Source organism: Mus pahari, chromosome 14 (assembly GCF_900095145.1).
Source record: "Mus pahari chromosome 14, PAHARI_EIJ_v1.1, whole genome shotgun sequence".
NCBI classification, from domain to species: domain Eukaryota; kingdom Metazoa; phylum Chordata; class Mammalia; order Rodentia; family Muridae; genus Mus; species Mus pahari.
The window spans coordinates 75032321-75050644 of record NC_034603.1 but is presented as its reverse complement, the minus strand read 5'-3'; the positions used below and the strand labels follow the sequence as shown (position 1 = coordinate 75050644).

The 18324-nt window shown below is 49.7% G+C and overlaps 1 protein-coding gene across 1 annotated transcript; it reads left to right on the top strand.

The window, feature by feature from the left end:
* The first annotated feature begins 4456 nt into the window (after nt 1-4456).
* Nucleotides 4457-17730, top strand: Cacng1 (calcium voltage-gated channel auxiliary subunit gamma 1). Its single transcript, XM_021213944.1, has 4 exons — nt 4457-4819; nt 14996-15070; nt 16528-16665; nt 17049-17730. The coding sequence occupies exons 1-4, from the start codon at nt 4588-4590 to the stop codon at nt 17273-17275; spliced, it is 672 nt and encodes a 223-aa protein (XP_021069603.1). The 5' UTR covers nt 4457-4587; the 3' UTR covers nt 17276-17730.
* Nucleotides 17731-18324: the final 594 nt, after the last annotated feature.

The following is an 18324-nucleotide window of genomic DNA, read 5'->3' as shown; positions in this document are numbered from 1 at the left end:
ATTGTGCATATTCATTAGATGGTAAATAGGGGCGTTTCCCTAAAAGTTCACTCAGAAGACAGTCTGCCTTACTGCGCATGCACTCAAGACCAATCCTGCCAGAATAGGTGGGTGCCCTGTCTCCCATTCCCTGACGAGCCCTGGAGTACTTTGAATGGAAGCTAACCACAAAAGGGGAAGTTAGCAAGAAGTTGCTAAGAAAGGAGAAACTTACTCCGTTGATGAAGTCAGGCATATATAGGGCTCAGAGCAGGTGAAGGTCCTGGGTTGCAAGGTGCATTGTTAGAACAGGAGTGTGTGCATTGCCCAACCAAGTTCCACCCCAAGTTGCAACACCAAACCCATGCTTGCCTGCTTCCATTATGTAAAACATCCCTCAGAAACTAGTGATAAATTATCCAAGTGTTACCAGATCAACCACTATTGCCATTTCTAGGTCCTTGTGACCTTCAACACAAGGATATTTCTTTTGGGTCATCTAGCGGATTAGAGTATATGATCTACTGTCCCTTTCTTTTAGTCCGTCCGTCCGTCCGTCCATCCATCCATCCATCCATCCATCCATCCGTCACTCAGTAACCACTTACAAAGATGCTGCCATGGGTTCTGGTCCAGACTGAGCCATTGGAGCATATCTAGAATGAGTACCTAGCATTGCCTCAACACTTGCCTTCTAGAAGTTTCTCCCTCATCTAAGGAAAATAGATACATCTGTAGTCTACAATAACACCACCCTAAATCAACTGCTTGCTGTATTAGTCTACTCTGACCACTGTTGATGTAACAAAATACCGCAGTCTGGGTGGCTTAAATAACCAGAAATGTATTCCCTCACAGTTCTGCTGCCAGCATGTTTGGATTTTTCAGAGAGCTCAGATTCCTTGGCTTGAAGACAGCTGTCTTCTCTTTGTATCCTCACATGACCAAGAGAAAGGCTGAGACAGCCCTGAACTCATCTTACAATCCCATCAGGGGGGACCCTACTGGCGCCACCTCGCCTAAACCTAATTCTCTCCTCAGACCTCATCCATTCAAATATCATCGCTGTCACGCCTAGGACTTCTAGATGTGAATTATAGGAGCCATAATTCAGCTCCTAGCATCTGTCATGGGCTAAGCTGGTAAACCCATCATCTTAATCTCTACACCAGCTCCCTCCAGGCCCATTGCCCTGCCTTTACAGAGGAGGAAAGGGTGGCTTAAAGAGGCTCAGGTCCTGCTGGAAGCCACACAGCTGGAGACTGTCCCAGTGGGGTGTGATCCTGGGGCCACTGGCTGTGTCCCCAGGAAACTTCTTCCCACTCTCCTGCTGCCCATGGGAGATGCTCTCCTGCCTGGCTCTCCAGGAAGCACCCAGAGTGGGCAGGCAATGTGGAGGTCACCAGGCCCTGGCTCCCAGCAAAAGCCTAGCTTCTGAACCTCCTTCCTGGCCAAGCAAGGCCCTTGATGAGCTGACCCGGAAGCTTGTAAGTGGCCTTTGAGCAGAAAATGGTGTATCTGGGGAGATTTAGCACAGAAGGGAAAAAAAAACTGACCCATCTACAGTCGCTGGAGCTGTCAACCAAGTGGCATGCTTCATACAGAAACGGCTTCAAAAAGCAAAGGCCATCAATGTTTAATGCGTGCACTCTCCAGGGTGGCGGACTCAGGCACATACCTGCCCCCTGCAGAGGGAAATGCAGAAAGAAGTTCCTAAGTGCCTGGCTACCTTCATGGCTGTACAGTGGCATCCTGAATGACATTAAATGTACCCCTGAGCTCTACCCCATTCTAAGACACCCCCCCCTCAAAAGTTAGTGTGGGACCAGGCGGTGGTGGTGCACACCTTTAATCCCAGCACTCGGGAGGCAGAGGCAGGTGGTTTTCTGAGTTTGAGGCCAGCCTGGTCTACAGAGTGAGTTCCAGGACAGCCAGGGCTACACAGAGAAACCCTGTCTCCAAAAAAAAAAAAAAAAGTTAGTGTGGGAGAGCAAAGGGTGCCCCAATGTCTGGAAATTAAAAATGTATTTGTACACTTCACAAGCCCACAGTTGCTAAAATTAAGTAGGTTTTTTTTTTCTAGATACTTTGTCTTCAAACACCAGGTGTGTCTCCTTCCCCAAACACTGCTTTGATGGACATCAGACTCATACTGAGTCACCCTTTGTCCCCTGAGCATTGGACCCCTAAAAGGGTTTAAAGGCCCTGCAAAGTCTGAGCCCCTCAGAGGTCTCCCTGGAAAGGACACAGTAGCTCTCTGAGCTGAGCAGGGACAACAGCAAGTGTCAGCAAAGCATTCAGCCGTGGATCAGCCACTCTCGATGTCCGGTTGAGAATACGGAGGTGAGGACAAGAAGGAGAAGATCAGAGAGAGAGAGGTTTATAGAGGAGCTCTTGGGAGATTATGCCCGGGGAGGAGGCTGTCATGGAAAAGTGACAGTTCTGATGGAATCATACTAACATAAGCCCCTGCATGCAGGTGGCAGGTCTCAATTCTGACCAGCTCTGCTCGGTGCTCGTCTCTGGGCTACAGATGCCCCATCTGCTCCAGGACTCTTATTAAAAAGTTTCTCTCGGTTCCAGCCATTGGCTCAGAGTTCAGGGTATGAAATTATGACACTTGGCTTTCCCACTTCCCTGTGGTGTGGACAAACGACCCCTTGTGCCAGAGTCTGCGTGTCCTTATCTACACAGTGGGAGTGACAGCTGTGCTCAGCCTGCGGACTAGTGCCAAGATTCACTTGACAGCCTGCTTTTGTCTGTGGCGGAATGGCTGCCGGGAGTGAATTAAGGGGAGAAGGAGTTCCTTGGCTCACAGTTGAGAGAGCTCAGTCCACCATGGAGAGGACAGCATGCCGGCCGGGGCTCGGTGGAGGAGATGGGAACCTTTGTGGCATGACATCTTAGAATTTCAGAAGCCAGAGGACTCGCTGGAAGCAGGCTGAGCCTCCATAGCTCTCTAGAACCCTCCTTTAGTGACCTCCGCCAGCTGTACCTCCCACACTCATACCGACTCCATCAGAAGGCCACTCCCTGAGGATAAACTACAGTGCCTATCCTCAGTGGGGTCAGCACTGAGGGATTTTAGCATCTGACTGCTCCTTACTTACACCTGGTGAGAGCCTTCCTAAAGAAAATGATCATAAACCCGAGGCTGGGATTTTTGAGGTACAATGCCCTGCCCAGCTCTAGGTGGGTTCTAGTTCCAGTCATGTGTCAACCTTGTGGATTTACCCCCCAAAGGGCCACCTGCTGAGCTGAGACAGTGGCAGATGGCAGAACCTCAGGAGCTGGGCTAGGAAACACAAGGCCATCAGACAGGAGTCCCGAACCTTCCCATGTCCCCCACTCTATCTAAGTCCCGTTTCCTTCTTATGGGTCACCTATGAATCAACCTCCTTCTACCCCTGTTTGAGAATGAAATGGCCCCGAGACATAACCCAATTGGTAGCCTGCTTGCCGGGCATGCACAAGGCCCTGGCTTGGGCCCCAGCACCTGGTGAACTGGGCATGGTGGCACATGAAAGTAATCTGCTTGGGAGGTAGAGGCAGAGAGGATGAGAATTTGGAGGACTCCTTGGCTACATAGCTAGTGTGGGGCTAGCCTGGGCTACCTGAGAGGCTACATGAGAGGTGAGGGGGGAACAGAATGGAAACTCTTTATTGCCTGTCTCTGAACACAGTGCAAAGCAACAGCTCCAGTCCAGTTCAGTTCCTGGCCTCATGACCCTCTAGGCTGCTCTGTGTTCTGCAGAGAGATGTTCGCAAATGCCTGAAAAGCACAGGGGCTCATGAACCTCAGGGGCTGAGCTGTTCTTCTGGGCCCACTTGCAGGTAGACGACAGTAGTAAAACACTCGACCTGTCAAGCTAGACTCAGGCCTGAGAACCAGATGGAATGTTCCTGGAACCCAAGGGACAAGGTAGGACCTGCCACTAAAGAGCTTGCTTGGGAGGTGGGCTCTGTGGGAGTTCTTCTGCCCTCCTCTCTCCTGCAGATAGTTTCCTAAGGTCCTCACATACACTGGTGTTGGTAGCTGCCTTGGCAGGGTGAGACGGGAACGTTGCACAGTCAGGAACTCTTGGGGTTCCCCTTTTGGTTCTGAGCACCCACACAGCTAATGAGCCTGTTGCCCACTGCTCACAACACAAACACACACACACACACACACACACACACACACACACACACACACACCCTAAGTCTACTCTGTAGATCCCTCAGGCCACTATCTAGAGCTTGACATTTTTGAACACCGGATACCCACCACTAACCGTATATGCTCGCTCTCTCCCTCTCCCCAGGGCGGGGGGTATTTCTAGCCCCCAGATGGGAAAAAAAACCCTGAAACCTGAGCCGAAGGAGTCCTCAGTGCCACGCCTAGTGACAAGCATTAATAGAAGTCTTCCTCAGACCCATGACACGCCTGAGCAGCTGCTCTGACTGCCCAGTGTCTCTCAGCCCCAGGGCCAGCCCACTCTGGCTCAGCCAGACACACTAAACTTAGCTTCCACTCCCAGCTCTGTAGCCACTGTCACCACCTAGCTAGGTGCCTGGGAGACTCTGCTACTGCCCCCTGCCCACAGCACCCACACCTCAACGGCCGCCATGTCACAGACCAAGACAGCGAAGGTCCGTGTGACCCTCTTCTTCATCCTGGTGGGCGGGGTGCTCGCCATGGTGGCCGTGGTGACTGACCACTGGGCCGTGCTGAGTCCACACCTGGAGCACCACAATGAGACGTGTGAGGCAGCCCACTTCGGCCTCTGGAGGATCTGCACCACTCGGGTTGCCGTGCACACCAAAGACAAGAGTTGTGAGCACGTCACACCAGCAGGGGGTAAGGTTCCCATTTTTCTCTACTTCTTTCCGTTTCTTGTCCTTCCAAGACCCCAAGATCAGTTACCTGTGGGAACAGAGTTGTTGCCAGACTTTTCTGCAAAGGATCAAGATAGAAACAGGTGGGGTACTGTGTATGGCCAGAGCTAAGGTAAAAAACAAGGGCATTTGTCTCCAGCTCCATCTTGTAAGGCCTATGTTCTTCTTCCAGTGCAGGTTGCTGGATCAGTGAGTTAAGAGACTCCAGAAACTTCTGGTCTACCAGACCAGGGACTTCTGGCCCCAACAGCAGACACTCAGAAATATTAAGTGTTGTCTTAGGTCCATTCTCTCCCTACACAGACAGGCTAGTAACCTGAAGATCTCAGACTAGAGGAAACTATGGGCAGGCTGGCTCCTTCCTTAGCCTCTAGGACAGCAGTTCTCAGCCTGTGGGTCACAACCTCTTGGGGCTCCCATATCAGATACCCTGCATATCAGATATTTACATGATTCATAACAGCAGTGAGATTACAGTTATGAAGTAACAGCAAAATCATTCTATAGTTGGGGGTCACCATAACGCACGGATCTGTATTAAAGGGTCTCAGCATTAAGGAGGTCGAGGTCACTGCTCTAGGCAAAAATATAGGCAAGATACTTCCTACCTAGTTTGTCGTGCTGCGTAAGAAGAAAATCCCAGGTTCCTGGTTCTTAAGTACTGAGAATGTCAAGTTTGTGAAGGCAGAACATGGACCAAGCATGGGCTCCTTGGGGGTTGGGGTGGGTCAAAGCTGCTGCATGGCTATAAAGCAGAAGGTAGTGTGGATGCTTTGTTAAGCCTGTGGTCCTACTATGTTTTCTTCCCTAGTTTATATCACTCGGATTCTCCACGTTTCCTTCTGTAGTGATTGAAAGGTATTCTTCCAATCCCTACGCGTACCTTGCAGGCAGGTTCCTTGCCTGGGGGCTTGGGCGTTAATGTGATACATCATCTCTATTTTGCCAGTGTAGAGCCTCTGGAATTCAGAGCAAGTGAAGCATGCATGGTAGGAAAGAACATGACAGAGAGAAAAGAGGCCCAGGCTGGAGCCACAGCTATCCACTGCCCTCTTAAAGGGCCTTTTGAGACAAGTTCTCCAACTAGCTATGCATCTAGACAGTTTATGCAATGCTCGGGGGTGGAACCCAGGGCTTTGTGAAAGCTAAACAAGAACTCTACCAACTGAGATACTACACCCTAGGCCTAGGAAGGACTAGCCAGAGAGGACAAGGTCTATCTCAGCCTCTGTTTCATCTATGGAAAGTGGTAGGATCAATTCTAAAGCCTATAGTGTCTCTAAGGCCTCAGTGGGTCACAGCATGTGTGTGGCCTTCATCCTGATGTAGAGAACGATGCCTTCCGTCCCGCTGCCTAACAGTGGTGGTTTGAGCACTCAGTCCTGATTCTTAAAGACCCAGCAGTCTGCATGTGGAGTGCAGAGCAGGCCATCCCATCCTCCTCCTCCCTCCTCTTTCTTAGCTCTTGTTTCAGGACACCCAGGCATCACTCATCACTGCTGGGGATCCAGAGATTTGTAAGCAGCCTTGGAAGCACAGAGTCTCAGCACGGAGGGCATTGAGTGGTGTGAGCATGTGCTTGAAGGATATCGTATAACCTGATGCCCACACCCCTTGGCCACTCTACACACTCGTTGTAAACAGATGCATCATCCGGCCAACTCCCTGGGCAGGGCAGAACAGGGCGAGGCAGCTTCTCCGGGATCGTGCGTGAGAAGGGACATTACAGTTCTGTCCACCTGTCCTTCGGGCCATGTGCCTTTCAAAGTCAGAGCAGATGAGGCATGTCTGCACAGAGAGAGGAGAGACAGGCTGGCGAGAACGCCGGTCTCAGGGGACCAACAGGCAAGGCTTGCCCTTGAGCCTAAGCAGAGGCTGTGTGTCTGCCTTCTTGCCCTCACCAGCTGTGAATCATGCTGCCCACGCTTGGGACACTCACCCTATCCTCCCCCAGTTGTCTTCCAAAGCCTGTTCCTTCATCCAAATGGGCATCAATTTCCTTCCAAGTCTACCTTTTCTGTGTTCCCTGCGACCTGTCTTTTCTGTAAGAGGGCTCATATGGTGCGCTCTTATTAACAATTGTAGTAACAACACGTCTGCATAGGGCTCTGTGCTATAAGGGCTTTGTGTATATTAACTTTGAGTAATACCAAAAGAGAGAGAGAGAGAGAGAGAGAGAGAGAGAGAGAGAGAGAGAGAGAGAGAGATATGAGGGAGAAATAACCTCCCCTCTCCCATCCCCCCTCCCCCACTGAATCTTCTCCCTTGTGATGAGAACTCGGGGAGGGGGGAAGAAGAAACAGGTTCTTTATTTTCAGAATTCTGGAAATTAATCAAAAACTTAGAGTAACCTGGCAAGTGCTTATTCAAGAAAAGCAGGCAGGTTGGGAGAAAGTCAATTTTAAGGCGCTTTAATTTCCTCCGTGAAAACTACTATTATCTCAGCAAAACAAGATAAAGCCAAGAGCAGTCTGGCAGACACTAGAGGAAACAGGACAGGTTGGGCCTCTTGCAGAGTCCCTCTCCAAAACACTGCCATTACGCGGATTTTTTTTTTTTTTTTCATCTTGCAAAAGTCCTCAACTACAAAGCTGTGACTGGGAGATAAATAGGTTTCCATACATGTTAGAGCACCTCTGTCAACTGATGGCCAAGTTACCAGAACAGAGGTTTCATGCTCAAGAATATAGACATCTCGAAATTAGCTCCAACACAGCAACAGGAACGAGCATCAAGAAGGAGAAGCAGACTTCCCGAGTTTCCATGTTGTGTGTATGTTTAACAAACACAAGCCATTAAGACGGGCATGGTGGTATCCAATCTTTGATCCCAGCACTGGCCAGGTGGAGGCTTGTGAATATTTGTGTCTTTGAGGCCAGCCTGGACTACATAGGGAAATTCAGGACAGTCAAGGCTACAGGGTGAGACCCTCCCTCAAAAGCAAGCAAACAAAAACAAAACAGAAAACAAGCCCTGTGAAGAACTAAGATGATTTGGGTGGTACATGAAGAGGAAAGCCAGGAACTAGAGTGAACTTGAACGAGCCTTTGGGATGTCTCGATGTGGACAGAGACTTTTTTACATTTGTTTATCTGGGTGTTCGTTTGTTTCTGGAGGAATGTCAGCGCGAGTCGGCTCTCTCCTTCCACCGTGTGGGCTCTGGAAGCCCACGCTCAAGTCAGGTGGCCAGCACGTGACCTGCTGAGCCGCCTCACCAGCCCTAGCTAAACGGAGACTTTAAGTCAGCCAGAAACCATATCTTGAGAATAAGCAAGGGGGTAGCCGCCTCATGAAATAGATACCAAGCAAGAGAGAGGAAATAATTTTAAAGCATCAAATAGAAACCCTTCTGTAAAAGTCAATAATTAAGGTGGAAAGTTCAGTAGAGGGATTCACAGGCAGATCTGAGCAGGCAAATGGAAAGTCTATGACCTTGAGGTTCCGCAGGCAGAGTGACAGGCAGGGAAAGAGGGCAATGTCTCAGACACTTGTGAGACACCATCATATATATCATGGGAGCCTCCAGAAGAAAGAGGAGAGGGATAGAGCTAAGAGCATCTCAAACTGGATGAAAAGCATGAACCTACAAATGAATTCTGGGTAGTGTAACTTTAAATAAATCCATACCGCCATACATCACATCCAAATTGGTGAAAGACGCAGAAAATGCTCAAAACAGAAGGCACGTACAATTCTGGTGACTCGTTTGTCAACTTGATGCAATTTAGAATTGCCAGAATGCTTCAACGGGGAGTTATCTACATTAGGTTGGTCTCTGACGTGCTTATGAGAGACACATTACTTTGTGGCTCTCTGCTCTTGGCTTTGGATGTGACCAGCTGTTTCACAGTCCTGCTCCTTCAACTTTCCTGCTATGAACCTGCGATTCTCATAGCAACAGGAAATGAAACTAAGATTAGCAACTGTCCTGGGTTGCTTTTCTGTTGCTAGGATAAAACACTGGCTAGAAACAACTTGGAGAGGAAAGGGTTTATTTCAGCTTACTGGTTACAGTCCATCATGGAGGGAAGCCCGAGCAGGAACTCAAAGTAACAACACAGAAGCAAGAACTGAGCAGAGGCCACAGAGGAGAACACCGCTTGCTAGCTTGCTTTGCATGGCTTACCCAGCTTGCTTCCTTATACAACATAGGACCACATGCCCAGGGGTGGTACCACCCCACAGTAGTCTGGGTCCTGAAACATTCACTATTAATCAAGAAAACGTTCCTGGGGCCAGAGAGATGGTTCAGTGGTTAAGAGCATATACTGCTCTTGCAGAAGACCAAAGTTTGGATCCCAGCATTCACCTGGTGGCTCACAACTGTCTGCAACTATGGTTTCAGAGGATCTGATGCCCTCTTCTGACCTCTTCTGGCATTGAATGTACTCGGTGTGCATATATACACTCATGCGCACACACCCACAAACATATGAACAGGCCATTCTGATGGAGGCAATTTCTCAATCGAAATTCCCTTTCCCAGTAACCCTAATTTGGGTCAAGTTGACAAAAACCAAGCAGCACAGTCACTTATCACACACATGAGATTCTTGATAAGATAATCAGATTATTTTTCCCCTGAACACCACGGAAGCCTGGAGGTAACGGGAGTCCACACATATGCAGCTGCTTACCACATATTTGGGTCAATGATGGACCACGTGTAAAAGAATCACCTCATGGTATTATGTCACGTAGTGATGTCATAGTTATTCCAGTTTGTGTATGCACATGACATAATGTTTACACAATGACAACATTGCCTAATGGGGCATTGGTCAGAGCTATCCACACTGCTAAGCAATACACGACCATACCAACTCATCCAACCTCACGTAAACCTGCAGGAGACTTATACATGCATCATCATCCCACCTAACAGATGAAGGCGGTGACGTCATCCCACGTTCACAGATGATGGAATCGACGCTAAGCAAATGTGAATAACTTAACTGAGGTTATGTAGTTAGAGAACAGGAATCTGGTCCTAAGCATTTGTCTGTTGACTTGCTTCCCATGGCCTGCTCAGCTTGCTTTCTTGTACTACCCAGGACCACAAGCCCAGGGGTGGTACCACCCACAGTAGTCCGGGCCCTGAAACATCCACCTTTAATCAAGAACTTTTTCCTGAGGCCAGAGAGATGACTCAGTTACTGCATCATACCGGCTTTCATTGGACAAAGAACACTGACGGCAAGCATGACCTTGTCCCGGGGCTAACTACCTTATAAAGAGAGGCTCAACACACACGTCTTAAATCCTGATGCTCCTTGCTCTCCAGAGCTTCCCAAAACTTCCGATGCACTATGTCCCTAAAGTGTGGTAACCCAAGGGGCCACAAGGAGCCCCACATAGGACACGACATGGTCTGAGGCAGCCAGACCAAGAGCTCATAGAACCCACTCTGCCATCCTCACAGGATGGAAAGCAGCTGCCTCGTGTAAATTTTCCACTGTCCAAGATCACCGCCTAAGCTCAGTTCCAAGGTCTCATGAGTGGGACGAGGGGCTTCCCCAGTTTATAGGGGAGACTTGTGTCAGCCAGTAAACCCCAGAAGGAGCATTCTGGCTGCCCTTGCTTCTTTCAGGTCCTGCCTCTCTAGGGCAACCCCAGCATCCCATTTCTCTGCGCCCACGTCTCTCCTCAGTGCAAGGATTGTGGGTGTAAGAACATGATGTCACTGAGCTTGGGAATCTCTAGGGCTCCCTCCTCTACCCACATGAACTCGTGCTGAGGTACCCTTTCCTATCCACATGGTTTCATGGTGAAGGCTGGAGCTTTAACTAGAATCCCTGACAGAAGAACAACACTATGAGGCCCTGCCAAAGGCCTTGGGAGACCCCCAACTTAGGGATCTTAGGAACTCTTCAGTGGTGGTTAAGAGAGCACACGGCATCTTTATAAGCTTGCCAAAAGCAAATACGAGCATCCGGTGTGAGACTTCTTTCCTAGCTCTAACCCAATAGTTCCTGAGGGGTTATACATATCGTTATGTTCCATATATTCACTCTGCACTACCAGGTCCCTGCTACCCTGGGGATCTTCTCAGTAATAACTCAGAGCTATCCTGTCACCTCAGCTTCACCTTGGAGTTCTGCATGCCTGCTACTCTGGCTCTTTGAGATTGCCACCCTGGATTCTGCACAGCTGGTGACTGAGCCATACTGTGGGGTTAGCCAGCCACCCCCCTGCCCCAGTCTCTAGGAAAGTCTGAACTGGGCTCACTGGTTTTATTTTGTTTCCTTTTGAGACAGGGGTTCACTATGAAGCCCTGGCTGGCTTGAAACTCACTGTGTAGACCAAACTGGCCTGGAACTCACAGAGATCTGCTTGCCTCTGCCTCCCAAGTGCCAGGATAAAAGCGTGCACCACCACACGTGGCTGTGTATAAGGAATAGCCCCGTTCACATTTTTACATCACTGTGTCTTGTAGAAAGAAGAACCTTGGGATCATTATAAGCTGGTTTCAGAGACAAAAGAGATGGCTGACAGTAGCCTCAGAGACTCTAATTACAGTCCTGGATCTGCTTGGCACTGGGATCTCTGCTTACTTGCTCTAAAGCACTGTTGGCATCAACACAGTGGAGGAACAGAGGGCACCAGGGCAGACTATGAGCCCCCAAATCTATGCAAGGGTGTTATACCTAGTGTTGGAAACAATAAACGGCATCGGAGAGGCAGAGGCAGGAGGGTTCAAAATCTGCAAGCATGCACAAGATCACCCCAAGCCGTGTGTGTGTGTGTGTGTGTGTGTGTGTGTGTATGTGTGTGTGTGTGTAGGTGTGTGTAGGTGTGTGTAGGTATGCTCACACATATGCACAGATTTGCATGAAAGGTAAAGATCTACCTGAGGTGCCTCAATAATTCCTCACTTCAGTGTTTGAGGCAGGGTCTCCCACAGAGCCTGGAGCCCACTGATTTGGTTAGGCTGGGTGGCCACATCCCCAGGGACCTGCTTGTCTCTGTCCTTCCAGCCTGAGATCACAAGTTCGGTTTACCACTATCCTACCTCCCAGAGGTTCTGAGGGTTCGCAGGTCCTCAGACTTGAACAGGAAGTTCTTCACTGACTGAGCCATCTGCTTTAGAATTTCCTTGATGCTCAGTTTCCCCGAATACCACCGTCCTTCAAAAGGATGAATATGGAGAAAGCTAAGTCACTGGAGATGTGCCCACCAGGTGAGACCCTCTGCCCTCTGCTAAAGATGCTGGCTTGGTTGGTCTGATGTGACTACTCCATCTTTGGGACCAGTGGGAACTGTGAAAGGGCTTGTGGTCTCTGTCAGGCAGACACGTGGGCTGGGAGCGAATATAATTCTCACAGGTTGAAAGCCAAGAATATGGGCCTTCTTCCTGTGACAAACCCAAGAGTGAAAATTAGGTCAACCTGCTTGTCCTCTGGACCAGAGCTGAGCATACTGGAGAGAAACTGAGGCTTCCAGCATTCCTAACACACCTTATTATCACCCACAGTTGAAGGTGTTTAATAGAGAAACATTATATGTGCTACCCAAGGGAAAGTGTCCCCCAGTGCCACCTGCCTAGTCCCCACAGGAATACTCCATTGCACCCAAGCTCAGCCATCTCTGCCCTGATATGCAGAATGCCTGTCTGTACATTGTTGTCAGCCCTGAATGGAGCCTGGCATTTATCTGGTGGGTGGCTGTCTCCCCAACATGCTACACAGGAGTCACCTCTGCAGCCCACAAGGGTCAACTATCTGGGGTCACCAGAGTCTCAAGGCTGCCTGAATCCCACAGCCCTCCCTCTGAAAGCTCTTAACTCACAGGGAGTGAGTAGCTGGGCGAGCAGCTGACCATGAAATACACTTGAGTTCAGGCAATTCTTCTTGGAGGGTTTTTCAATGGCAACTGAAATTGGCCCTTAAAGAACGAGACAGAAATGTTCCTTTGTCTGGAGGGAGACCCCGGGGAGACGTGTCACAGAGCGTGAGCCGTTCTGAGGCATTGATTCAAGAGGATCTACAGCAATGAGTTCTCATAAACATAAGAGGGTTGCATTATGCTTTAAAATAGCCGTGGACGCTGAAAGAAAGGAGCAGTGTTAAGTCTGACATCACAACCGCTCGCCAGACACCCCAGGTAACTTGGCTCAAAGGAAAAGCGATTTAAATATAGCCGCTTGGGAAAAGGCAGCTTGCTGCCGGGAACAGTCACTGCTGCTAAGCCGGATCCCATCTCCAGGCGGCTGTGTCCTCGACCCTAAGAGAAGCAGCAATTGAACTTTGAAGGTGTGGGAAGGATCAGGATTAAGGAGCAGTAACATGATAAGGCCAGATAGAAGGACCCTTCATCCTATTCAAACACTTGATGGTGGCAGCCCTGGGGCACATATCGAAAAGAAACAGGACGCCACCAGTCCTTTTGGAATGAACATTCAGCTGACACTCAATGCCATTGAAACTAAAGGTAGAGATGTCTTTTATACTAAGGAAAACAGAAACACAGAAAAGACACCAAGACAGAAACTCACATAAATAAAAAGGAACCTAATTTAGTTTTCTTAAGAAGCAGAAAATAGGGTGTAAGGCATGGTTCACTTGGGAGAGCATGTACAAAGCTCCATCCTCAGACCATCTAAACCAGAAGCAATGGCAAGAACTTGTAGTCCCAGTACTTGGGTGGTGGAGGTAGGTGAATCAGAATTCCAAGATTATCATTGGCTATGGTTGGAGATACAGTGAATTCAAGGCCATCCTGGGCTACATGGGACCCTGTCTCAAAAAAAAAAAAAAAAAAAAGGAGAGAGAGAGAATTAAAAATAACCCATTCTTCTAGTTCTTAATTCAGTAAGTCATGGATAAAGAATATTGAATGTTTTCCACAAGGATTGCAAGTATACTTTGGTGTCATATCTAGTTATAAAAGAGACTAAAGACAGGGCAGGGGTGGCACACGCCTTTAATCCCGGTACCCAGGAGGCAGAGGCAGGTGGTTCTTTGAGTTTGAGGCCAGTCTGGTCTTCAGACAGAACATCCAGGGCTACACAGAGAAACCCTGGAGAGAGAGAGAGAGAGAGAGAGAGAGAGAGAGAGAGAGAGAGAGAGAGAGAGAAAAGAAAAGAGAAGCTGGAAGTGGAATTAGGTATAAGGTCATCACGGTTATATTTCCTCTCAGCCCCTCTCCTGCTGCCCCATCACACCCAGGTCTCAAGTCTAACTGTCCACAGGTCATCTATGGTTGTCATGACAATGCTCAGTGGCCAAGAGGCTTGCTTGCTAGGGAAGATTTTGTCTGGGGCCCATGTGATTCAGGTGCCGAGGGGCCGAGGAAGCAGCATACAGAAGAGCCCTTTGTGGATAAGCATCGATCTTCTAGAAATCTCTCTCTCTCTCTCTCTCTCTCTCTCTCTCTCTCTCTCTCTCTCCTCTCTCTCTCATGTGTGTGCGTGTGTGTGTGTGTGTGTACACGTGTGATGTTCATATGGACCTGTGTGGATGTGCATATGGAGACCAGAGAAGCTCACATCTGGTGTCTTCCTCCATTGATCTCCACCTTGTTTTCTGAGACCCGGTTTCTTACTGACCTGGAGCTCGGCAACTGGCCAGTCTGCTGGCCCATGTGTTCTAGGAATCCACCTCCCTGCCAGCACCAGGGCTACAGACACCCATCACTGTACCCAGCTTTTTACACAGTTGCAGGGAACCCCCATGCTCTGTGGGCAAACACTTCAACAGCAGAGCCATCTCCCTAGGCCCTGGAAATCTTTTGAAAAATGCTATTCCTGGGTCCCACTGTGAATGGACCTGCGGTCCAGTTCTGGTTTGATCAAGGTCCTTCCTCATCACTGTTAATATTTCATACTATATAACTCTGCTGTGGCCGGCTGTCTTGTGAGCTGAGGGCTTTCGGTACAATCCTTGGCCTCAAGACGTCGCCTGGGAGATGGATCCAGGTGCAGAGATCACTGGTTAATTGCTAAGCATGCACGCCCCCTACTTTGGTTTCTTTGCGATTCCTTATCTGCTGAAATGCTGTGCTAAAAGTCAGGGAACTGTTTGGCCCAGATTCAGAATGTGGGCGGAGACAGGTATCCAGAGCCAGAGTGCCCCTCTGTGCCCTGTGGCGAAACACCTGCCCTTTCTACCCGGCTCACAGACTGTCTGCTCCTTTACAGAAAAGAACTGCTCCTACTTCAGGCACTTCAACCCAGGAGAGAGCTCGGAAATCTTTGAATTCACCACTCAGAAGGGTGAGGCCCTTGGAAGCAGGGGCGGTGGGAAGCAATTTCTGTCACAGGCTGCTGAGCCGCTGGGAGTCACTTGGCAGAAACCTGCTGACTCCTGTTCAGGATGAAAAGCAGCTGCAGGCTGTGTGCCCTGTCACATCCCTACACACAAGGGGCGGTTCCCCGCCCAAGTTGCGGAACACATTTGTTGGTGTTAGGGACGGTGGGTGAAGAAGACTTGCCGGAAGGCTGCAAGTTGCAGCTGGACCGTATTCCAGCAGAGTCCAGAGAGCTTTGAAGGGTTTCAGGACCTACAGTGCTGGAGCAGGATTCTAGGGTGGATGGATGGATGGATGGATGGGTGGGTGAGAGCCTCTGCAGGGACATGGGAGTCCTGGCCACACTTAACTAATAGCTTCCCGAGCTGAGGAAACATGATAATCTCATCCTTCATCCATAGAATTCTGAGACCTCATTAGCAGGTACAGCCTGGCCTCTGGGGGGGAATGAGCCACCACACAGCGTATAAGAGCTGACTCGAATACACTCGTGCACATGTAACAGACCCTCACATCCACACATGCACACATGGACGGATCCTCATGCACAAAGCAGGGAACACACATACTTGTTTGCATGCATGCACATGCCAACAGAACCTCACACATGGGGCACACATACATACTGAAAGTCTTAATGCAGGGAACACTCATGCATGTATGCATACACCAGCAGACCTTCACATATGGAGAATGTATATACACTGAAAGCCTAATAAACGGAACACTTACACACACACACACACACACACACACACACACGCCATGCACACACACAGAGAGACCCTCATACATGAGGTACATACAAGCACACCCACATATAGTGACAAATTCTCTCTCTCTCTCTCTCTCTCTCTCTCTCTCTCTCTCTCTCTCTCTCTCTCTCTCTCTCTCTCTCTCTCTCTCTCTCTCTCTCTCTCTCTCTCTCTCTCACACACACACACACACACACACACAAAACACACACACACACACACATACACACTCATACAAATTCTCACACGCAGACTCAGAGGCACAAACTCTGATGGATTCTTAGGCAGCCCACACACATCCACACCCACACACCGTCAATCTTCCAGAGTCCCCTTGTCAATCTGAGACAGACCACCTACAGCTCAGTACCTCCTCTGCCTGTCACTCAGGAGGCCTTTGGCTCTAAGAACATCTCCAGCCACGGGGTGTCCCACCTCCTCCTGAGGCCTTCTTTTCAGAGAACCCTACACTTTAGTACCCTGGGAAGATACGGAGGAGTCCGTCGATAGCACCCGGCCCCACTCCGCCCTAGAATGCAGACTTTGAGTGAGTAAGTCTCGCTCAGGTGTGAAATGGGAATCCTGGATGCTCTGAACCTCACTAAGAACCCTGACAGTAGGAAGTGCCTGGAGAGGCTCTCGCTCTGAGGCTCCCTCTCTTTTGCAGAGTACAGCATCTCAGCAGCGGCCATTGCCATCTTCAGCCTCGGCTTCATCATTGTGGGCTCCATCTGCGCATCTCTGTCCTTCGGGAATAAGCGTGACTACCTGCTGAGGCCAGCATCCATGTTTTATGCCTTCGCAGGTAGCGTGGGGTCCTGCAGTGCCTCGGTGGGAAGGGGACTCGGGTTCCACACAGGAACAAATTCAGTCAGAACCCCGGTGACCCCAGGAGAGCTGGGAGAGAGAAAGCTTGCTTTGTTCATTTTCCCTTGGGAGGGACATTGACTGAACCTTCCCAGTGAGTGATTAACAAGAGAAGGAAGGAAATGTGGCAGGCCTCTGGCTAACCTCCTGCAGGAGGTAGGAAGCGGTAGGTGTGGATGGCTTTTGTAGATTCCTGCTTAGAACAGTCTAGAAGCAGTTTCCTCTCAGGACCAGGTCAGAGGCAGGGAACAGAGGTTGGGGGAGGGCTGAGGTGGCAGCAGGAGCACCAGCAGTCACTGGGACTCTTGGCTTTGTCCCCAGGGCTCTGCCTCATCGTCTCTGTGGAGGTCATGAGGCAGTCGGTGAAGCGGATGATCGACAGCGAGGACACGGTCTGGATAGAGCACTACTATTCGTGGTCTTTCGCCTGTGCATGTGCCGCGTTCATCTTGCTCTTCCTCGGAGGGCTGTTCCTGTTGCTCTTTTCCCTGCCTCGGATGCCCCAGAACCCCTGGGAATCCTGCATGGACGCTGAGCCAGAGCACTAGATCAAACCAGAGTCTTTCGGAGGCGAGGAGGGAGTTTCGCCTCTGCCCTGACCTCTTGTCTATCACGTGTCTCTCCCTCTGAGCTCCTCTACAAACAGTGCACATGGACACAAACGCAGACCTGCCCAGGGTCGGAGGAAGCAGGCCAGCGGGCCAGCAGGTATATGAAGGGGCCCTCCTCTGTGCCTGCCCCAGCTCAGGCTTGCCCACCATGCCTGATGGCGTTGACGATCTGGTCTGGTCATCTTTAGAAAGCTTCCAGGAACAGCCTGTACTCATTCTGCAGTTCTAAGCATCATCAGTGTCCAGAGTCAGCCTCCTCCCCCACTCTTCTCCGCCATCGTATGAAACCCTCCTTTGTGATCTGAACATCCCTCCTTGGCTTCCAGGATTCCCAAGAGACATTTTTGACTGGCTAGGATCTGTGGTTTGAAATAAAAGATCTCAGAAATGTTTTCTTTTTTCTTTTTTTTTTTCCATATGCCTTGCACAGCAATTGCTGATATTCCTGGCCATAAACTGCCCAGCACCCTAAACCCTGGAGAAGGAAAGGAAGGTGTGTCCTCTGGGGTAGTGGCTTTCCACCTGTGCATTGTGACCCCTTTCACAGGGTTTGCATATCAGATATCCTGCAGATCAGATAGTTACATTATAATTCATAACAGTAGCAAAATTACAGTTACGAAGTAGCAATGAAAGTAATGTTATGGTTGGCGGGTCACCACAATGTGGGGAACTGTATTAAAGAGTCACAGCATTAGGAAGGTTGAGAACCACTGCCTGGGTATTGAAGAGAAGAGGCGGAGTTAACTTAGAGGTTCTGAATTCCAACTTGAATGTCTGAGCCCTGGAATTGTTTGGAATGAAACTAGAAACCTTGTGGCTTGGGCAAGGGTGTTAAAAATAGGAGGGGTTATTTCTAGAATCACCCAGCCCCTCTCAGCGCTGAAGCCCCATGGTCTCAGCCCAGATGTTGGTGCCAGATTCTTGTTGGGTTGCAGAGGTGGAGGTGGAGGAGGAGGAGGAGGAGAGGGAGGAGGGGGAAGAGG

Coding starts and splice junctions, on each gene's coding strand:
- Cacng1 (XM_021213944.1), top strand. CDS start 4,588: ATGTCACAGACCAAGACAGCGAAGGTCCGTGTGACCCTCTTCTTCATC. Junction 4,820..14,995: donor GCACGTCACACCAGCAGGGG/GTAAGGTTCCCA, acceptor GCTCCTTTACAG/AAAAGAACTGCTCCTACTTC. Junction 16,666..17,048: donor CATGTTTTATGCCTTCGCAG/GTAGCGTGGGGT, acceptor CTTTGTCCCCAG/GGCTCTGCCTCATCGTCTCT.